The sequence below is a fragment of the Ambystoma mexicanum genome, chromosome 4p (assembly GCF_040938575.1).
Source record: "Ambystoma mexicanum isolate Mex_15411 chromosome 4p, UKY_AmexF1_1, whole genome shotgun sequence".
Lineage (NCBI taxonomy): Eukaryota > Metazoa > Chordata > Amphibia > Caudata > Ambystomatidae > Ambystoma > Ambystoma mexicanum.
In genome coordinates this window covers 1,189,776,435-1,189,797,786 of record NC_090927.1, presented here as the reverse complement: position 1 = coordinate 1,189,797,786, position 21,352 = coordinate 1,189,776,435, and the positions used below count along the sequence as shown (strand labels likewise).

The 21,352-nt window shown below is 46.0% G+C and overlaps 1 protein-coding gene across 1 annotated transcript in view; it reads right to left on the bottom strand.

Annotated features, from left to right (window-relative positions):
• ANAPC1 (anaphase promoting complex subunit 1) overlaps positions 1 to 21,352 on the bottom strand; it is a 2,053,226-nt gene that overhangs the window by 1,105,234 nt on the left and 926,640 nt on the right. The window contains exon 26 of the mRNA XM_069606837.1: positions 7,069 to 7,187. Coding sequence (XP_069462938.1) covers positions 7,069 to 7,187 — 119 coding nt within the window. The remainder of the gene's footprint in view (positions 1 to 7,068; positions 7,188 to 21,352) is intronic.

The following is a 21,352-nucleotide window of genomic DNA, read 5'->3' as shown; positions in this document are numbered from 1 at the left end:
CTGTTTAATGTGTGTGCGAGCTCGCAAGTCGTCGTTTACGTGTTTTTGAAAGCGCGCGGGTATTCAGAGCGATAGATCGCGTGCCCAAATGAATTGCGCGAGTGAATTTTAGCGCGTGTACATTTTTTACGTGAAAGACGTCTCATGAGAAAGCGTGTGTTGGTTTGCGATAGACGCGAGTCCATTTTGATGAAGCGCGAGTTGTTTTAAACGCGTGAACTATTTTACGTGAAATACGTTTCGTTTCTCCAGGTGAGTTCGGTAGCGATAGAGCGCGAGTCCATTTTAACTAGCGCGTGTTATTTTTATCGCGTTTACATATTTTTTCACACGCGCGAGTTTGGTAAAGAATCGCGTGTGTATTTTAAACGCGAGGACAATTCTTCACGTCTTCTGATTTCACATGTTTATCGCACATGCTTATCAAGGAAGAAACTATACGTTCTTTGTGTAAATAAGGAAACAATTCACACGCAGAAGGAAAGCAGCATTCCAGGAAGTTAAAGAATATTTATTTAATGTAATTTATGCAAATGGGATTCAATACTTCAGAGAAAGACTGCAATTTATAAAAGCATTGAAAACTACATAAAGTTAAAAGAACTTTGAAGCAAAAAGAATATCTAGTTCTGAAAAGGTGTTTGCAAGGGCCATCACTTTAGGATTCTAAAGAGACTTGAGTGGCTTGAACTATATGCACAACACAAGATATTATTTACAAGATATTCCACACAGATTACTAGCCTCTAAGTCTTTTACTGAGGTTTAAGAGGTAAAGAGTTTATTTAGAATAATTTTAGAAAAGAAGTTTATCTTATCATATAAGTAACCAGGTGTATTTGTTTACCACAGATACCAGACGGTTGCAGGGCTGCAGTGTCTCCGTTGTTATTTTCTCCAAATTCCCCTTTCCCTTTCTTGGGGTTTTCAGCTCAGCTTATATTTAAGGGTTGAGAGGTGAACTCCTGGTGAGGGTCTGTGGGGCCAGCATCAGCTCCTGTGGAATTCAGTCAAGCCGGACCCTGACAAAAACAAGAGGTACCCCATACTAATTGTGAAGAACCTGACCCTTTCTCCGAGTTTAGAGCAATCCAGTTGCATTGTGAAGTCAATAACAACCAAAAGGCCTGAGATACAAGTGTGCAAGTATAACCTGAAGCTAAGGGAGAGGAACCAAGGCTTCTGGGTAATGGTTTGGGCAGATAGCTGGGAGAAAGGCAAAGGTAAAGTTGGAGAAGAGGAACTGGCTGCTTATAAAGATTATTTTGAAGCAGACTCAACTTGTAATGCCCAAGACTGTGGAGGACAGAGAGAAGAGTCTTCAAGGTAACCACAGGTTGTCATTGTGGCAGTTAGACAAGAGAGGCAGGAGGCTGACCCTTTAAAGAAAGATATTTAAAGGAAGAGTGCCTAGCATACCTGAGGAGGTGGAAGTAATTTAAAAATCTATCTTGTTTAAGTACTTTAAAAATCTATCTTGTCGAAGTCGGTCTAAAAGTCCTTGAAGCTGTGGCAGTAGTTCAAAGTATTGAAACTCAAGAGGTAGAACTGGTTGTCAGTAGATGCTACATTGCAGTTGTCGAAACCGAGGTGACATACTGTGGGACAAAGGTGACTGTTCTCATGGTAAAACAAGTAGAAATATCGTTATTGAAGCAGAAGCAGCAGTACTAAGAAGTCATCCTGACAAATTTACCATTTTGAATGTAGAAGCTATTATTCAAGGAATCCCAACTATTAACCATGCACTGTGCATCATTGACAGTGCGGATAATGCATTTTCTTTTGAACTGTGGAAAATCTCTCCCTGGGGGAGTGACGAAGCATTGTGGCCAGGATTAGGATTGGGGTTATTTTGCAAGAAGTGAAAAGTGTATAACTTCACCCAAAAGAGGAGATGTATTGCCAGTGGAACTTTCGTTGATGAGCTTAAACTTTAAAAACTTCAAGAACGGAGTAAAGACATTTTTGTTCTTTGAACATTTGCCAAAGTTATTGAATCCTGGGGAAGCAAAAATCTCCCAGGACATTAGAAGGTCATAAAGGAAATGTGGATATTGTTCATGTCATGTTGAATTACCATATCTTTTCTTTGTGTGTTTGTTGTTTAGTGTTGGGGCCAGTTAACCTTAGTCAGAGTGTGTCCCCTTAGCTTTTAGAATAGGCAGGCAATTCCTCAGCAGAGTAGGGACAGTGAGGCATTTTGATATATTTTCTTTAACAATAAAATTGCATATTTTGAAAGATCTTCAAACGAGTGTCTGCCACGCATTACTGAGCCCTCAGACTACACAATCCAGTGTCCAGGCTCGACTGCAGTGCTTGGCATACCACCTCCTTGCCATCGTCAATGATACATAGAAACCCATCCCACATTTCAACAGCTGGGATGTGTTCCGCCGCTTCTGCCATAAGCCTCCATAGTCTTAGAATATTTGGCGAATGCGCACAATGCAATGACTGCCTTAAGGGCCATGCTTCCTGAGGCTAAGCTCCTTTTGGCCAGGGAATCCGTTTTCTTGGATTAGCTGTGTGTAGGGAGATCAGAGGTGGATGTGGCTGGTCTAGAGCTCACTGTGGCAGCATGCACCACTAAGCCTTCTGGCATGGGATGACAGGAAGGATAACCCTCCCCTCTCCCCCCAGACATCTTATTTTTTTTATTCTGGCATGGGATGACAGGAAGGATAAATCCCCCACCACCCCAACCTCCTAGCTTTTTTTTGGGAGTTCTGCATCCACAGCTGGCATGGAACATGGCCTTTGCCAGAGTGTGGTAATGGGGTCTGAGATAGCCGCGTTAAATGGCAATGCCCTTTCTGTTTGCGGTCCCTTATCATATTAATTCATAGAAAGTTAAGGGCTTAGTTGGGGCCCTCGACTACCCTTTTGACAGTCCTTCTGTACTGTACATTAGGGTGACCATAAGCAGCAGCCTGTTCCAGATCCAGGTCCGGAGACTTGTCTAACCCCCTTGTGTCATGCAATCCTTCCACCAGAGCAAGCAAAGCCGCTTGGTTAGAGAGGAAATCGCCTCCTCCAGCTACCCCGCCCACAGGCTCAAAACCAAAAGGCACTTGTTCCCCCTTGTCATGATAAATCAACGTAAGGGTAAAAAAAACACAGATTGTGATTCGGGGGCAAAAGGAACATTCGGCTGTCTACTCCGATGTAGTAATTCCTACTAGGCCTATCGGCACTGGTGCCTCTCAGCACTAGAGCAGGTATCCCGGTTGCCGTGGTCAAGCCAGAGGGTGTAGGACCAGACATGGACACCTTGGCGCCGGAACCTCCATGCGCAACTAGTGCTGTATTCGCCTGCAGCTCCGAGACGTGGTGCCTGCAGTGGCTTTCTGGAAAAGCTGGAGCATTTGCTCCTTGAACACCTCCCACTCTTCCCTCAATGTGCCAGGGGGATTAGGCGGATCTTACTGCATTCCTCCAATGAATCCGAGTCATGTCTGTGTCAATGGCTTTTTTTCCTTGTGTGATGATAAAGATGATGAATGGTTCCGGGAGTGTGACCGTTTCTACGCCTTCTTGCAGCGCCAGTCCTCTTTTTCGGGCGTGGAGCCTTTAGTGTCTTGGCCAGCCAACCTGACGGTCGAACGAGCCAGGGACTTCGGTGGAGGCAGCCGAAGCACCAATTTCGCTGATCAGTCCCATCATGGATTTCTGGTTCATTTGTTGGCAGGAACTGCACTCCTCGATTTCATTGTCTTTACCCAGACACCACAAGGCAGATGCCATGCGGGTCGATGATCAACATTTTCGAATTGCAGTCCTGGCAAAGTTTGAATCCTGAAGTCTAAGGGCACGACATATGAACGAACGGTGAAATAAAAATTTCTCTCATGAGAATGTTCTGAAAAACAGCATGATGAGCGCACAGAAAAAGGGAAATGAAGTACGAGGGCATCGTGATGTAATATATATATATGTCTGACTTCACCTCTGGAGTCAAGGAGTGGATGGTCTATGTCGAATCGTACTACACCCCCATTGAAAAGGTTTCCAAGCAGATGACGCTGGAAGAATATTTATCTGATGAGGAATCTGCGGGAGAATACAATCCATTTAAGTATCTCTTCTATCGCTTCTATAGTCCAATGCACGTATCCAATAGTCCGGTAGTCCACCGGTTCACAAGAATGCAGTCCTACATCCCACCATAGAGGTTAAGAAGTAGATTCGCTAGAGGATAGGGCTCTGTCCAACTCATTAGCACAATGCGACATAGGGCTTAAAGAGGTGTTCAAGATTGAGGTGGAGCCTATCTCGTGTAGAACCTGGGGCGTACCAGAGCTCATGCTTGTAAGCCAATACATGCAGGAGGCTAAATTTATGTCCTCTAAAAAACTCCAGCAATTATTTCATCTAGACAACAAAGACTTTGAACAAACACCATAAAAATAAACAGCCATATTTTCACAATGGGTACAACAAAACAGGACCTCATGGGCAAATGCGACAAGATAGAACAGCACAAGTGGGAGACAGACTTGGAAGGCACACTAGACTGAAAAACAGACTGCCTCATGGAGTGGGACAGATATTCTAGGAGCTATGAAGAAGACCGAGACCGGAAACAGACAGACAGGCGACCATGGGAGCCAGCTGCCTCCCTGAAACAGTGGATGACTGACACATGGGTATCATGAGGATGATCCCTTGGTCGTCCTCACTTAGTCCCCCCGCCCTCATTTAGCAGAGGACTAATATGCGGCATCGTCACATATTTTATACAGAGCTACTGTGGCAGATTCAACACCTAACCTGTGTCCCTATGGCATAGCTCTATTCATACAGTCATCAGATAAGGACCCAGATAAAACTAACATCTCTTCAAGGATGCAGAGATTAACTCAATCAGCACAAATGTTTATGTGGACTTGCTGAGCGAGTGCCATAGAATTCAACAAAGTTTCCACCATGCTGTCTAGACCAGGGTTTCTTTTTCATACCGAGACATTTACATTCTTGATAACAATTCTTTTAAAGAGCCAATGCATATGAATGCATTTGTGAACTAAGCAATCCATTTGAAAACACAATTACAGTAATGCACTAGACAAACCTTTACAGCACAAAAAAAAGACAGAAAATTGGAGAGATGGGAGCAGATGGCTCGATAGGCCCTTCACAGGAGCAAGAAGTGGAAATCGGCACCAGTAGCTAGTACCAGGCGAGTCTTAATCGGACACTGAAAACAAAACAGTATTGGGATGCCTTAATTATGGAATATACAGATGGTTACAGGGGTGATTTACAAGGAGATTAAATAAAAAGACAAAGCAAAATTAGTGCATTTTGGTGTGGGTTGTTAGTAGCATACATTCACCTGGAGTGATGTGATGTTTGCTGCATACTTGCATACATAGAGATGTTGAGATGGACTTTACAATGAATTGGATTAAGTTGGGTCAGGGAGGAGATGAAGGGAAAGGCAGGGATTTAAATATCAGGTATTCCCCCCACTTTACCAAGAAAAAGAGTGTACCTCTAAATATCCTCCCAATCTTCAACTCCTTTTACTCGGTGACATCCACAAAAATGGTAACACCTTGCTGGCTCAAAAACCTTTGTAGGGGGAGAAATGTACCCTGCACACAGCATTGGCTGCAGTGCCAGGGTAAATGTTAGTAGCACCAGCATAGTAACTGCTCAATCTGGCAAAAGGGGAAACCAACGTTTGAACCCCAAGGACTGTGGAGAGCAGAAGATTTATCTGCCCCATTAAATGAAGGAGCATGGGGAGAAACGTTGGGAGCTGCGGCCTGACCCCCTTGTCCAGTGAAGGAGCACTAGATTCTGGGGGTTCTGCCGAAAAGTAAACTGCATGGGCTACCTAAAAGCCTCTAGGTCAGCTGGATAACCTTGCAAAGGCAGGAATCAGTTCCTCTGCCTTTGGATAGTAGGTGGGGGTAGCGTCCAGTTGCACCACCTCTTGGAGTTTAATCAAGAGCAGTATCTGGTGGAAAAGATGTGGATTTCTTGAGCTTCTTTGCTTCATTATCCTTCCTCAAAGCGTCTGCAGTTAGTGTCGAAGTGACTACTTATGTTGTGTCCAAGGGGATGGAGACCTGCTCTCCCAGCCTCCCTCTTTGTGTGGAGCCGCAGTCAGGCCCATGGAAACCAGACAGCCATGGGGGCATCAAAGAAATTTGGCCTGCTCTGCTCCCAGGAAACCAATCTGCTGCCTGCATTTTTTGCAGGGTTTAAATGCTGAAATATTTGAGGAGGTGGGGGGGAATATTTGAAAAAGATGACAAAAGGGTCCATGAGCAATGTGTGGAAAAAAGGAACTTCAGTATGGAGTGACATTCTAGTGCATATATGTACCAGCTACATCACATCCAGTGCTACCCGTGTCCATGATGTGGCGACAGCCACTGAGTGACACACTAGCTTGCTTGGCGACCGTTTAAAATATTTGCTGGATACACCCCACGTCTATAGCTATTTAAAAGAGAAGGAATGTCTGGACAGCTAGGAACCTATTAGAATTGATTTTGCAGCAAGCTCAGGGATGCATGGAGATACAACACAAGGGAACTAAAAAAAAAAAAGAGTAAAAAGTAAGGCAACATGAGATTTAGCCAAACATTTTTTTTGGATGAGTCTTTCCTTTGGGCACAATAATTTTCACTTCAAAATGCCTCCCACTAAAATAAATGCTTTATTTTTAGATTTGAAAAGCTAAGACCCAGGGTGAGACATATGCACGTTTTTGCAGCATAGAGTTCATCTTAACAGAAAGGTCAAACAGTATCTGGTGGTGTGATAAGAACAGGTTGTAATATCCCCTGTGTCACCACTGACCAAAAGTGGCAACCCCAATACTTCAGCCAGACCCGCTGACTTTCCAACAAAGATACCTCTATATTATTTACCTTCACAGTATTATTCTTGCTATGGCGTGGCTATTGCTAAACGCAGCCCTCAACCGAAAAAGCACATACCAAATAATTGGTAGCAATGTTTCTAATAATATCAGGCTGGTGTTGACAGATTTAAAAACCGTACACATTTTTTCCCCCCAATAACATAACAGTCACAAGTACGAACCTGTCAGATTCAGCTTTGGAATAGGTAACGGTTCTGTTGGAACAGGATGATGGGAGAACAAAGTAAACATTCCTCGTCCTAAAGGAAGCGCCATAGTCCGCTGGCATAACTGAAGAAGTCTGTAATGAAAATTAAAAAGATGAGCATAACTAAATGCAAGAATCTCAGCAACTGTAAAGCAGCACTTCTACAGTTAAAGCTAGATACTTGGAGCAACACTCAAAACAAGCTTTGATCGAGACAATAGGGCTGGCTTTTTTAAAGATTGTGCAGTTTGCGGATTGGTGTATTGGCAAAGTAAATATATGTAAGATGTGGGTCTGTTTGTAAACGTTTACTTGGGTTTTGGGTGTATACAGTGTGCATGTGTGGCTCTAAGAGTGGATATATGCGTGGTTGTAATGTAGTATGCAATGTGGCGAAGCCCCTTGTCTAATGATATGGCTATCTAGTGGGTACCACACAAAGCTAGAGGATGAAGCCATGGGTGGTATGGGATGGATCACCTGGCAGTCCCACTTACCCTAATACAGAACATTTGATAACCACAGGAATAACAGCAGCACTGGCTTTTTAAGAATGATCAAAAAGGCATCCCGGGCTCAAGATAGGCCACAACTCGCACACTACCAGCAGCGTTGGGACTTTTCCACAAAGGTTCCCTCCTTTTCACAAAGCACCACACTAACAACCCTGTTCCTTTAAGAGACCAGGACGCCAAGTGGCCCTGAAAAAAAACAAGAAACTACAGCAAGCAAAATCAGTCTACCATGCCGGAGCCTGCTCACACATCAAGTGCCCTTTCACAAGTTCTTGTACAGCCTTGATCGTGAACTTTCACAGGCATCAGGAGTTTGTGGAAATCTTCCGTGCAGCCTGCAAATTGAGTTTGTGGAGTGTCCGGGCAATGGTACCAGTTCTCGCTCTATGAGCGGAGCAAATGCAGAAGCAGCAGCAGATGCTATATCGCTTACCCTACACTGGTGTGGATGTGTGAAGGACCTGCAGGGTTGAGGAGGCGTCAAGAAGGAGAGATCAGAATGGAGAAGGATTTTGGACAGTATGTGGAAGTTGGGATAAAATAGCTGGATAGGAGGGTGTACACTATAGGAGGAGATGGCAGAATGCAATAAGGAGGAAGTTGATAAACTTGAGAACATTGGAAAAAAAACAGGAGGAGGCCAGATAGAAATATGAGGTTGGCAACCCTCAGCAAGAGGTGGAAGAATACATTATGGAGAAGGTTGGTGAACATTAGGAGGAGTTGGCAGAGAAAAACAAGGTTCAGGTTGAAGAACAGGAGCAAGAAAATGAACAGCACGGTCCATAGATGCCAGTTGGCCCCAAGACAAGGATCAGACCCTGGTCTCAAGGGGTAGGACCCATGTTGGAATTAGGAACAAGAGCCTCCAATCCCTGAACATAAACAATCAGGGACAGGATTAAAATAGAGCTGTGTCCAGACTGAGAAGATCCTCAGTTCGGGAAAACAAAGAACCTGTTGTTGGCTACAGTAAAGGGGTGAGGATAGGCTAGGCTCCTCGGCTCTTGCTGATGTTCCTGGATCAACACCTCCAGATTATGCAGAGTTTGAAAGACAACTTGGCGCCAATGAACCAACAACTCAAAAAGTTGAAGCACAAGATGTGAAGAAAGAAAAAGGGTGCAAGAAAACTCTTGAGCCAGTAATCGGCAGAACAAGGAGACTGCAGGAAAAGTGGCAAGTCCAAGATTGGCAGACAGTCTAAGCTACTAAAGAAGAAATTACCTTACTGTAATGTTCTTTCTATGGATTCTTCTCCCGCAGATCTTGGCTGCTTCGGAATTTTGCTTTTTGATAAGCGGCGTAGTGGACCTCGACTCGACAGTCGACCAGTCTTGCTCAGCGTCTGGTCGGCGGCTCCGGACGTGACGTCAGGCGTCGTATAAGTAGAGCATCACTACGTCCCAACCTCAGTTCCCCCTGTTTTTCCAGAGCACCACATACTTCATAGCAAAACAGAGAAGAAACACGCTAATGAGCCCTTTAAAAAAAAGTAGTAATATAGCCCTCTGAAGGAGAACACTAAGGTAGTGCTAGAAAAAAAAATTGTTTTAGGACTGTGGCAGGAAGACAGAAAATGGACACAGAGGACCATCACCAAGTAAAGGTGAAATAGAAAGATACGCACAAACCACAGACTTTGAGCCGGGATGGATGGAGGGGAGATGAGGAATCTCTGGTAGAAGAATCCATCGAAAGAACATTATGGTAAGGTAATTTCTCCTTCAATGGATTGCTTTTCTCCCGCAGATTCCTCATCTGATAGAATCCCAAAGCAGCAACAATGGAAGCGGGCAGAAAGCTAGATCAAAAGGTTTTGCAGCACTACCCTGCCAAAACATGCATCAGAAGCACGAGCCACATCCACGCTATAGTGTTTTGGCAAGGTGTGCAAAGATGACCATGTCGCAGCGTGACAAATTTCCCAGACAGGGACCACCCCCTCTGCAATGCAGTGGATGCGGAGACCACCCTTGGAATTGGCCGGATGCCTGCTGACAATTCTTTCCCAGCGGCCTGGTAACAATCATCCATGCAGAGAATTATCCAACAGGATAAGGTCTGCTTTGCTATGGGCAGGCCCTTACGGGCTAAGGAAAAAGCCATGACGAGCTAGTCAGCTCTCCTAAAATCAGCTGTCCTGGCGACATAGTAACTCAACGACCTCTTAAAGTCAAGGCGATGAAACCGTTCCTCCTGCTTACAAGGGTAAGGGGGAGGATAGAAGACCGGAAGGTCGAAGGACAGTGATAAGTAAAATTCTGATACAACTTTGGGAAGGAAACTAAACATTACCCTGAGAGAAACTTTCTCCTGGAAAAAGTACAAGGGTGGCTTACAGCATAAGGCATGTAGCTCACTGACCCCCCTAGTGGATGTAAAAGTGGATGTAATAGTCACCAAGAAGGCTCAAAAGGAGCCGCCACGAGAAATGTAAGAGCCAGATTTAGATCCCAATCTGGGACAACAAAGGGCGTTGGCAGAAACCTATTTACAAGGCCATTCAGAAATTGTGCCATTACAGCGATCGTAAAAAACTACCTTGATTCGAGGATCTCTTGAACACAGACAAAGCCACCAAATATCCTTTGACTGTCTTGACCTGAAGGCCCGCAGAGGCCAGAGACAGAAGGAACTCCATCACTATAGTGGGGGGTCAAGAGATGGGGGTCAATCTAACATTCCCGGCACAACGCTTCAAATCTTCTCCATCTGCACGCATACAAAGATCTTGTAGATGGTCTGCGTGCAGCCAGCAACACCTCAAGTACTTCCTCTGAGAGGTCGCAGTCATCATATCTCATTCTCTCAAGAGCCACGCATGTAGGTTGAGGGATTCCAGTGTCGGATGGAGTATCCGGCCTTACGACTGGGTTAGGAGATCCGGGCGCCGAAGTAACCAGTGAGGTGGACAAATGGCCAGATCCAAGAGGGCAGAGTACCACGTTCTCCTCGCCCAGTTTGGGGCAATCAAGATCATGGTTGCTCAAAACCCCTTCAACCTCCGGAGAACCCATGGAATTACTGGAATCGGAGGGAATGCGTAAAGGAGAGGGAAGGTCCAAACCGTCAGAAACGCATTCCCTTGAGCAGAACAGTACGCATTTCCTGTTGGGCCCGTTGCTGACAGATCCACTGCTGTGGTACGCCAGAGAGGAGATCTCCTCTAGGACTTCCTGGCACACTTCCCACTCATGTAAGTGTGTTCTGCCTGCTCAGAGCATCCGCCAAGTTGTTCTCTGTGCCTGCCAGGTGAACTGCAGAGACCGAGATCCTGTTTTCCAGCAACCAGAACCAAAGCATCATCGCCTCCGTGTAGAGGGGGCGGGAGTGCACTTGCTTGTTGAGGTAGTGCATCGCCACTGTGTTGTCTATCAGGATGAGGACATACTTTCCACGGAGTGACAGGGCGAACACTTTCAGGGCTAGCCTGATGGCTCGTAACTCCAGCCTGTTGATGTGCCACATGGCTTCCATTGTTGACCAGAGGCCACTCACCTGCAGATCCTCACAGTGAGCTCCCCAACCCCTCAAACATACACATTTGTGACCATTCGGGTCTGAGGACAAGGAGGTCAGAAGGGTTCCCCCGCCAAAAGACTGTTGAGGTCTGCCCACTAGGGCAGGTCATTGACCACCAACGTGGACACGGAGGAGATCCGAGAATGTGCTGAGGTACTGAGACCACTGATTTCTCAGTAACCATTGCAGCGACCTCATGCGCAACCTTGCCTCTGGCACTAGAAAAATTAGGCCTAGAAGGCGTGGAAGGAAGTTGCTGTTAGAGTGACATTGTTCCAGAATAAGACCACCATCTGTGTCAAGCTGACTACTCTCTCCTCAGGAGGGAAAGCCTTCCCCCACCTGGGTATCTAGGACTGCTCCGATGAATTGGAGCCGTTGGACTGGTGTCATGTGGCACTTCTTTAAAATTGAGAGAAGCCCAGCATGTGCATCAGTGAGCAGGTGTCCTGCAGATGGGACAAGACCTGCACTACAGACTTCCCTCGGATCAGCCAGTCGTCCAGATATGGAAATACATGGACTCTGGATCTCCTGAGGCGAGCTGCAACTACCGCCATGAGCTTGGTGAAGACCCTTGGGGCAGAGGTCAGACCAAAGGGAAGCACCTTTAACTGATAGGAGTGCATATCTCCTATGGTGAACCTTAGGAACTTCCTGTGTTTTCGATGGATTGGCACATGGAAATAAGCTTCCTGTACGTCTATGAACACCAGCTAGTCCTGAAGTTCGAGAGCATGGAGAATCTCTCAACACGTCCTCATCCTGAATTCGTCTTTCCTCAGAAACTTGTTCAAGGCCCTGAGGTCCAGAATGGGACGGAGACCTCTTCTCTTCTTGGTCACCAGGAAATACTGGGAATACAAACCCGATCCTCTCTGTTCAGCAGGTACCTCTTCTACGCACCCTTCAGCAACAGGGATATCTGTTTTTCCTGGAGCTCCTGTCCCAGTTGTATGGAGATGGGGGGGTGGTCTGCCTGGTGGTTTTCTTAGAAATGACAGACAATAACCCCATTTTATGAGCTTTAGAGCCCAGGCATCGGAAGTAATTCCCTGTCACTGGAGCAAGTGCTCCGTCAACCATCCTCCAACCGGTGCACTGTGAGAGGGGAAATCAAAGCAGCTTCTGAGGCTGGGTCCCTCCCGCCCCCAACACTGCCTGTTGACCTCTAGAAGCTCCTCTGACCTTTCCGGAGCACGAGTAACGCTTCTGCCCTTGCCTGGCCAGTGGTAGCTGTGCTCTTCTGCCATCAGGAGCATATCTCCAGTGGCCGTATGCCCTAGAGGCGAAGCTAAAGGCAGGCGTGGCCGGCTGCGCAGCTGGGCCTAAGGACTTGGCAGCGAATTTTGATTCCTTGAATTTCTCCTAAGAATCGTCTGCTTTGTGGCAGAAAAGATGATCGCCCTCGAAGGGCATGTCCAAAGGTTTCACTTGGGCACTCGGAGAAAAAACAGAGGTTTTTAGGTAGGCCTATCTTTGCAATGTTATGGCCCAAGCCATAGATCGGCCCACACAGTCAGCGATGTCCAGGCGTTTGCAACTATTGCTTGGCCACCTCCTTCCCATCTGTCACTAGCAGTAATGAAGCCTTCCCACATCTCACTTTCCGGAACAAACTGGCCAGTATTTTCCACTGCTGTCCAAAGGCCTAAAGAGTATTTTGCAAAACTGCTTGCCACATTAGTAGCTTTGGGGACCATGCTACCCGAGGTGAATGCCTTCCTTGCCAAGGCAGCTACCTTTTTTGCTTCTCTGTCTGGGGGCAGAGTGGAAGTAGATGATGCAGGTCTAGAAGAGACTGTATCAGCCTGCATAACAAGCCCCTCCGGGGAAGGGTGAGAGGAAAGGTAAGAGGGTCTCCTCTAGCCGGCCTGTACTTCCCAGAAATGGTGGAGCTGACGGGAGGGATGGAACATGGAGTTTGCCACAGAGATATCAAGGGACCAGCAATGGCCGGGTTCAGAGGCATGTTATGCTCAGTGGCAAGACCTTCCTCTAGGATGTCAGTAAGGTCATAACCTTGGGGGGTGCTACTGTTGAGTGCAATCCCAGGGTGTCAATAACCCTTTCTACCAGAGCCCTGTATTTAGTTATATTGTGAAGATAGGGCTGGGACTGCTGAAACTCTAGGTTAGGCGAAGTGTCCAGAATGCTAGCGTCTTGGAGGCCTTGAGCAAGTTGTAAAAGCCTACCTTGGTCATCAAAAATGTCGACCCCACCTGAGCCCAAGAACATTGGGTCGACATCTTGGTCACCTGCATCGTGAACGCCGAAGATAACTGTCATTGTCTCAAAAAATTCGGAGCAGGCTGTGGTGTAAAGACCTTGTTGGCGGTTTGCGTTTCGGCGCTGTGATGGTGGACGTCGGTGTCGACTGAGGTCGAGACGCCGTAGCATTGACATCCTTGGACACTCGCGGGTAGTCCGGCTTCCATAGTATTTCTTTCGACATCGGTCCAGGGCGCACTAGAGGGGGTCGGGTGTACCGAGCACCGCTCTTGCCTCTGAGGCATGCTGCGTGGGGGTGGGAGCTGCGTCAACTGTAGCATGCTGCATTAACATATCAATCATTGAGTATTTAAAATCCTCCCACTCCTGGCGGGTGCTAGGCCCAGCCGACTGCTTGCCTTCTTCCGTCGATGACTCGTAATCCCGACAATGGCACCTTTTCTTTTTTCGGGATGAGGAAGAGTGCTCCTCGAGTAAGACTTTCCTTCTTCCGCCAGTGTTTTTCCAGGGTATGCCCCTAGTTTTCGTCCTCCGAAGACCAAACCGCCAACCGGACCAGAGGTTTTGAGGGCAGTCGACCCAGAGTGAGTTTTGCAGCTCAGTCGCAAAGTGATTTTGGCTGCATCTTGGTGCACGAAGGACACCAGGCAGTCCCATGCCGAGGCACCAGAGTGTTACACATAAGAGGTTGCATTTGCATGTGCTGCGTGCCGGCAAACAAGCGTTTCATATGAACCGCTGCACGAAGTCTTCTGTCTGGCATAGGTGGAAGTTGCCATGGAAACTTTCAACAACTTCACCGGCTACAGAGAAAGTGAGTCGTCCGTGTCATGTGACACGTCACCGGCTCTCCCCCGTGACGCAGATACGCAGGGCCCACCTTCTTTCTGCTGTTTAAAGTTGGCGTTGGGCAGGGTGGCAGCGCTTCTATTTGCAGCATTACTCATACGCTTTGTTGGTTACCTTGTATCTTTGACTAAGGCTACGTTCATCGGAATCCTTTTTGCCTGACCCCTTGGTACCTTGCTGGGACCTTCTGTGACGACTAGGAAATACCTCACAGATTCCTTCTGCCCCACGTTTTTGCTTGGTTCTGACCTACTGTTGACGACCCAGCCTGCATTCGGATTCCCTTCTGTCAGCAGTCACTACCCACAACAGCTGCTGAGACTATCAGTAAGTGCTGCCCATATTCCGCTACTCGCAGCAGCTTACTGCAATTGCCTATCAGCCCTATCAGTGTTACGTCCCTTGCAAAGCTGCTGAAATCCTGCAATCACCTACGAGCACTAACAGGGTTCCGCCAATCGCACAGCGGCTGAACACTATCTGTAAACTCACATTTACGCTTGCAGTCTGAGCCATCCTTGTTCTTCCTTCCTTACAATAAACTATAGACATACAAAAACAAGTTCTTCAGGATCACCACGTGCACCCCCTAACGCTTTGCTGATTAGTGCACCAACCCGTAACTAGCGCGACCCTCGTGCCACCCGGGAAACATTTCCTGTACTAATCTCCCCCTTTGTTATTTTATCCTAACGTTTTTCTGGACTAGTGACATTCCTACATGCCAAATTCCTTATCCCTCTTGGTAAATTAGTCTCATTACTCCTTCCGTTTGTATACTCCGTTATTGTCATGATGCCTACCTCCAAGGAGCCAGGTCCGACCCAGCAACCCCAGAGGCAGGCATCATTTCCCCCAGGGGAGTGCCAGCGGGCCCAAGCTGGGGCCCTTTGGACGCAGTCCTGGCGCCTTAGGCGCCAGGCTCATAAAGCTAGTCATGTGTTCAAGTGTTTTAATGTGCACTTACCTGATGCAGACCATGCTGCCACATCCAGGCCCTCTTGAGGCCTGAATGGAACTACTTTACCTGTGGGATTACTTTCCACCCGGGTGTGGTCGGGGAAGGATACATACCTGATCGGAGGAAGGATACACTTTTGGAACTTCTTCCAAAGCTATTTAAACCACACCCGATCAGCAACTCACGCTTCGCGTTGTTCTGCTCCTCGCAGCTGGACGCTCACTGTGTCAGCTCCTGCATCTGGACTTCAGCCACGCCCGTCAGCATCCTGGGTCACCTGCAAAGGGAGACAAGAGACCTTACCAGCTAAATCTGCACCACGGAGACATCACCGACGATCCTGCAAGGGAAGACATTATTTTTAAAAGCATTTCGTTACGATCGCTGCAGCGCTGCATTTCACTCACCTTTCCTGGGTTGCTCCATCTTCAGCAGCGATCATCCGGATACACAGCCACTTCCCAGAGCCTAGAGAAAAAGACAAGAATAAGAGGTGAGAGAAGGAAGGGAATAAGACTTACCTGTTGTGTCATTCCCATTTCATTTCGGGTCTTGCCGCTTCCAGGCATTTTCCGGACCCCGGCCCCTATGGGGAAAAAAAGACAAAGACATTGAATGAGCATATGCAAAGACAGTTCCCGAGCGCTCGTCCAGAACTAACCTGCCATTTACTGGAACTGGAACTGCACGTTTCACTTTGGGTCGGCGCCATATCTCTGGCATTCCGAACCCCGGCCCCTAAGGGGAAAAAAGACATAAGCATTAGCGCTTGCTGCAAAAAGACAATGAACATTATTATTAAGCTTGGACTTTTGAACTTGCAACTGAACTTTTACAGAGCCTTACCTGAATAGTCAAGCTTACCTGAACTCCCATCAATCCTCAATCCAGTGACGTAACTGGGTTTCAACGCGCCCCTGCATCAGAAGCAGGATGGAGAGCTCATGCTTCCTGACCCTAAGGTGAGACTTCACAGGGAATCGTGGAAGCGTATCGTGGAGGGTTGGAAAAGAGTGGGAGGCTTGAGCATAACTCAGTCAGTAGGTAATACTCCCTTTTCACGCACAGGGGAATATTCCTACAAGCCGGAGAAGCCAGAGTAGAGGGCCCTTCCTGTCCATCTTCAGAGTCCTGCGCTTCACCATTGAAGAAGCATCAGCACTCGAAGCCAGACCTGCGCCTCCGTGGGAATCAGGTGAGCGTTACAGTTATCATTTCCCCGGGAACTAGTGGGTTGATAGTCTTCCTTGGTTTTCCATCTAGGTTCAGACTCCATACGCCTAGAACACCAACACCACCAGGTATTAGGAAGTCCATTTGGGTCCTTGTTTGTATGGTTTTGTTCCAACCTTGCATTAACCTACTTCCTGTGCTTTCTTTGCAGCCTTGGTTTGGTGGTGCACGTGTTCCCCACTCTTTTGTGTGATCAACACCTGTCTATTGTTAGAACAGCAGAGGGGTGTATCTCAAGTTGAGGATTCCTGCTTCTTGGAGCACTCAGGCCGACGAGTGGTGACCCAGAGAGCGACATCTCCCTGTTCCAATTGACTTGTGTCCTGTTGATCAACGCCCGGGCCGATTGGTGTGGTGAGTAACACAGAGACCCAACTCATGTTTGTCGGTAAGGGACATCTTGGTGCCACAATTGTGACTGACATCTCGCCTCGACGATTTAGAAAAAAGAAAAGTTTACCAACGAAAACGTCAAAGAGTCGATGCACTGTATTCCTAAAGCAGCGCGTTAGTGTGCGGAAAAAAGGAACTGAGGTTGGGGCGCGGTGACAGGCTACTTATACGAAGCCCAACATCACGTCCGGAGCCGACGACCAGACGCTGAGCACGACGGAACGATGGCCGAGTCGAGGTCCACAAGGTCTCCTATCGAAAAAAATTCTGAAGCAGCAAAGCTGGAGGGAATATTAGATGAGGGGAATCTGCGGGAGAAAAGCAATGCATTGAATTGCTATATTTAATGTCAGAGGTCAGTTGTCATCATTGGGCATTAGCTTGATATGTCGTAGCACCTCACCCCTTTTTACAATAATATAGGCTGAGAAGTGCTGTTGCCCTAGCTGTGTGTATGCCATCTTCCTCTGGGAAACGTTTTCTTGCTCCCTCTCAGTGGGGCTTTTTAATACGGGTGCATGAGAAATCCCTTCCTAACTGCATTCAATATCTAGTCTGCTAAGATGGAGTTCAAATATAAAGTAGATAATGTGATGAATGTTTATAATGGCTTTCTATCCAGCCATTGATATACCTGACCGCAACTATCAGGTAGGATTTTAAAAAAGAAAAAGGAAAAAACAATAATGCTTTAGTTTAGATTTGTTTCATAAAAGCAATTTAAAAGCACATCATTGATAAACATACCCGATTAAAAGTCAGTTTAGAAAAATTTAAGAACACATAAAAATATAAAAAGGTTTGTGACCACCACTTACAAGTTAAACCTGACTCTATCCTTACCCCTACGTGCTGTACTGTTCCTATTAGGTGCAAAGGTACTTTACCAACATGTGCCATTCCTTTGGCTTTCCACACAACTGCTGCATGGGGATTCTTGGGGATGAGCACTGCAGCTAACACTTGTTGGTAATCCTAAATCATTTGTGATTTAGGTTCTATTTATGTTGCATGTCACTGTATGGTTTATCGCATCCACCACACACACAAGCTTGTGCTGCTATATGATCGGGCAAGGCTGCTGGGGTGGCATGCTTTTTCCTTTTAGACCATGTTCGGCAAACGTAACATGAAACAGCATAAATTAGTAATATTCTGTCTGTAGATTTACAGAGTACTATTGCATCCTTCAGGTGGCGTTTTGCACATTTGATAAAAATTGGCTTTCAATACGGTACCCTTAGACCTCAGTACAATGGGCAAAAGAAGAGAAAGTGAATAATGTCGTCTTTGCTCTAAAGGCAAAAGGGACACGATTCGGATACACATGTGCCAAGCAAATTGGGGTGTTGTCAGAGGAATGGTGGAGATAAATGTAATATACAGGGTCCGTGCATACAGGGCTGAAATTGTATCCATGTCATTTCCATACCCAAAATTGGATTTAGAGTCCCAACATGAAGCAGCTTGGTTAGACTGGCCACAATTAATGCTGGAATGTTTTAACAATAAAGTGTTGTGTACTTTATGCAGGTGTTTCTTGCTATGGCTATTTATCCTATGTGGGTTATGCCAAAAGTCCACATAGCTCAAAGAGTTCAACTGGGTCTTGACATGACTGCACTAATTTACGTTTGTCCAGCCACTTTGTGACAGAAGATCTGACATGGTGACTATATTTGGCTAAATGTGGTGAACTCCACAGTGGAAGCCAGAAGAAAAAAGGGCTGAAAGTAATTGCACCCGATATCTGCCTTTGATTAAGTTCTAGGCGCAATATTGTGTTTTGGGTACTTTGGGGTAAACATAGGGCCTTCTTGAGAAATGTGCTCTGGGTCCACCCCAAATTTCTGCTCCAAGCACAGCTGAAGCTTTAGCGCGCCTATTATAAAGTTGGAGAGCTGGGAAAAAAGTCTTTACCACGATTTATGAAAAAATTAAATATAGCATTGTTAGATCTTTCTAAAGAAAGCATTAATTTTTGCAGTTGACTGGACCAATTACCATAGCTTCTGAACCGAGGTAGTCAAATCTGTCCCCCTGTTCTATACTATGCTTGTTGATCTCTATAATGAGTATTTGTTTCCCTCTTTTCCGTGGGGGTGCAAATACCATAGATTTGATTTGTTCTTAATTTTGAGCCCATTAGTGACAGTCTTAATTAAATGCTTTTGCTTGCTTCCACAGTTCACGACGAGTCTTAGAAATTTAAATTGCGTTGTCCGCAAACAGCAACCGCATTCTATCCTCTCCCAGCTTCAGTGCATCATATTGCATATTCTGTAATTTAGCAATACTATTATTATAAAAACATAAAAGAGTTTTGCGGCAAGCCCGCAAACTTGCCTTACCCCAACGCTAATATGTATTGGTTGCGTCACATCAGTAGCAAAGTTCTTGCATATACCTTTCCCACTGTATCCAGAAGGGAGATTGGTCTGTAATTAGTGGAGGTCTTCCTGGCACCCCTTTAATGAGCAATAACCGCCCCTGTCCATGAGTCCAGAACAACTCAAGATTCTAAGATGGCATTGAACAGACAATACTAGACCAACACCCAAATTCCCTGGCCATTCTTAAAGATGTCAACAGGTATCAAGTCAGTGCCCGGAGTTTTTCCCTACTTCTGCAATTCTAATGTCTTATTGATTACTCCCATTGTGCATTGCAGCGCAGGTGGATTGTGATGCATTCTCTGGTAATCATCATAAGCCCCCAAGCATCCTGCAGATTCAGAATAAAGATTGTTGAAATGTTTTAATGAAATAGTTTCTGGGATATTCCCCAGGATTACATCTCTGTCATTAGATTTTGCTGATGTTACCCTCTTCCAAAAGGCTGTGCTATCTTTATTCTCGGTTACGTCTATTAGGCCTTGCCATTGATGGTCGATAAACCTTTTTATTTTCCTTCGTCATGTCCTTAGAACAGGCCCTTGCTAATTGTAAGGCCTGTTGGTACAAGGCTCGTCCTTTCAAGAATTCCAGTATCATGTCAGCATGAGAAAACAGGGAGGGGTGGCCAACAGCAGGAGTGTCCTTAATAAAACGGGATACAGTAGACAATGGGTTTTGGATTGCCCAATGTTTTGTCAAGGTTTTTCTTAATATTCCTCCAACATGTGGATGCTAAATCTTGCTGTATTCCGATTTAGGACTGCCACATACTTGTATTGTTACTCAGTGGAGTTGTTGGACAATGATGGTTCTGTGTCTTACAGGAAATCCATGGGATACTCTTCCCAATCAGTATCACCCTGAGGGTTCCTCCACTTCAGCCTCACCTTTACTAACTGGGTCTAACCCCTGGACTAATCTGGATGCATATATGTGCTTGAGGCACTTTAGTTACGTTGGTTCCCAAACTTATTTCTGTGCGTCTTTTCCTTTTCCACAATGCATTACTTTCCTACATAATGTGATCAAGGTTAGCCATTGCACGTGTGAATACTATGTCTTGTGAACACTGGCATTTTGATTATGCTATATAAAAGAGGTCTAGACGAGTTAACTTTGTTAAGATATTTCCTTCCTCATTATCTGGTGCTTCATAAGGATGAGTCTCCTTCGTCCTGTGTTTCTGTGGCTAGAGAACCTTGACTGAGAAGAGAGTACTTTAGGCATTCACTCCCCGTGTGAATTCTTCAAATCTGTTTATGGTTATGGGCGGAGGTATGTTTGTGTGTCTTTTCTGTATCCTATGGGACTTTGGTGGCATGTTTTGCAGAGAAACACTTCACCAATCTGTTCTTCAGTGCGTGCTGTGTCTTTCTGCACCATGGCTTTAAGTGCTAGGTCTCTCAGCGATGGACTTCACTGTGCTTGGTTTATGGGTGATAATGGTCAAGTGTCAGCTCTGTTTTTCTCTTTACTCCGCGGTCTCGGCGCTGGACAGGGCTTTGACCATCAAGTATAAGCTTGGGCATTGGGGATGCTGCTGCACAATGATTTTTCTTTAATGCCACATTTTGAAGTGGCCCCATTGAGTGTCGTATTATCCCCGTTTGTGTGGCCCAATCTCCAAATCTGGAGTCTCCTAAGACTCTGTCCTTTTATTGTCTTCTCCTAATCATTATGCTGGTGATTTAACCAAAATGTTTTGTTCTCCTAGGTCTTGCACTACAGAAGTCCTCCCTTTCTTGGCTTCTATGGCATATGCACCCTGCAGCATTGTAATGTTCTTGACTTAATCTGCCTATACGTTTTGCAGGTTTCCTCCATATGATCACATAGTAAACCATTTTTTAAAATGTCTTTATATTTATATAGCACGCAGACAGCCCAGGGGCATTGTGGCGCTGTTACTGGCAGGAATTTAGTTACAGGGGTACAGGATTGGTAGCAGCTGTTGGCATATTATGATTGCTATAAACAGATTAGTCATTACAGATCATGCATGATTGCGCACCTTACGGATGTCAGTCCATGGGTACTTGGTGTTGCACTTGGAACAACAATTAGAGTCTTTTTGATATGTGCTTTTGGCCCCTGGGGCCCTGAGAACATGAACCAAAACATTTATGAATTGTTATTCTCATACAACCTATACCC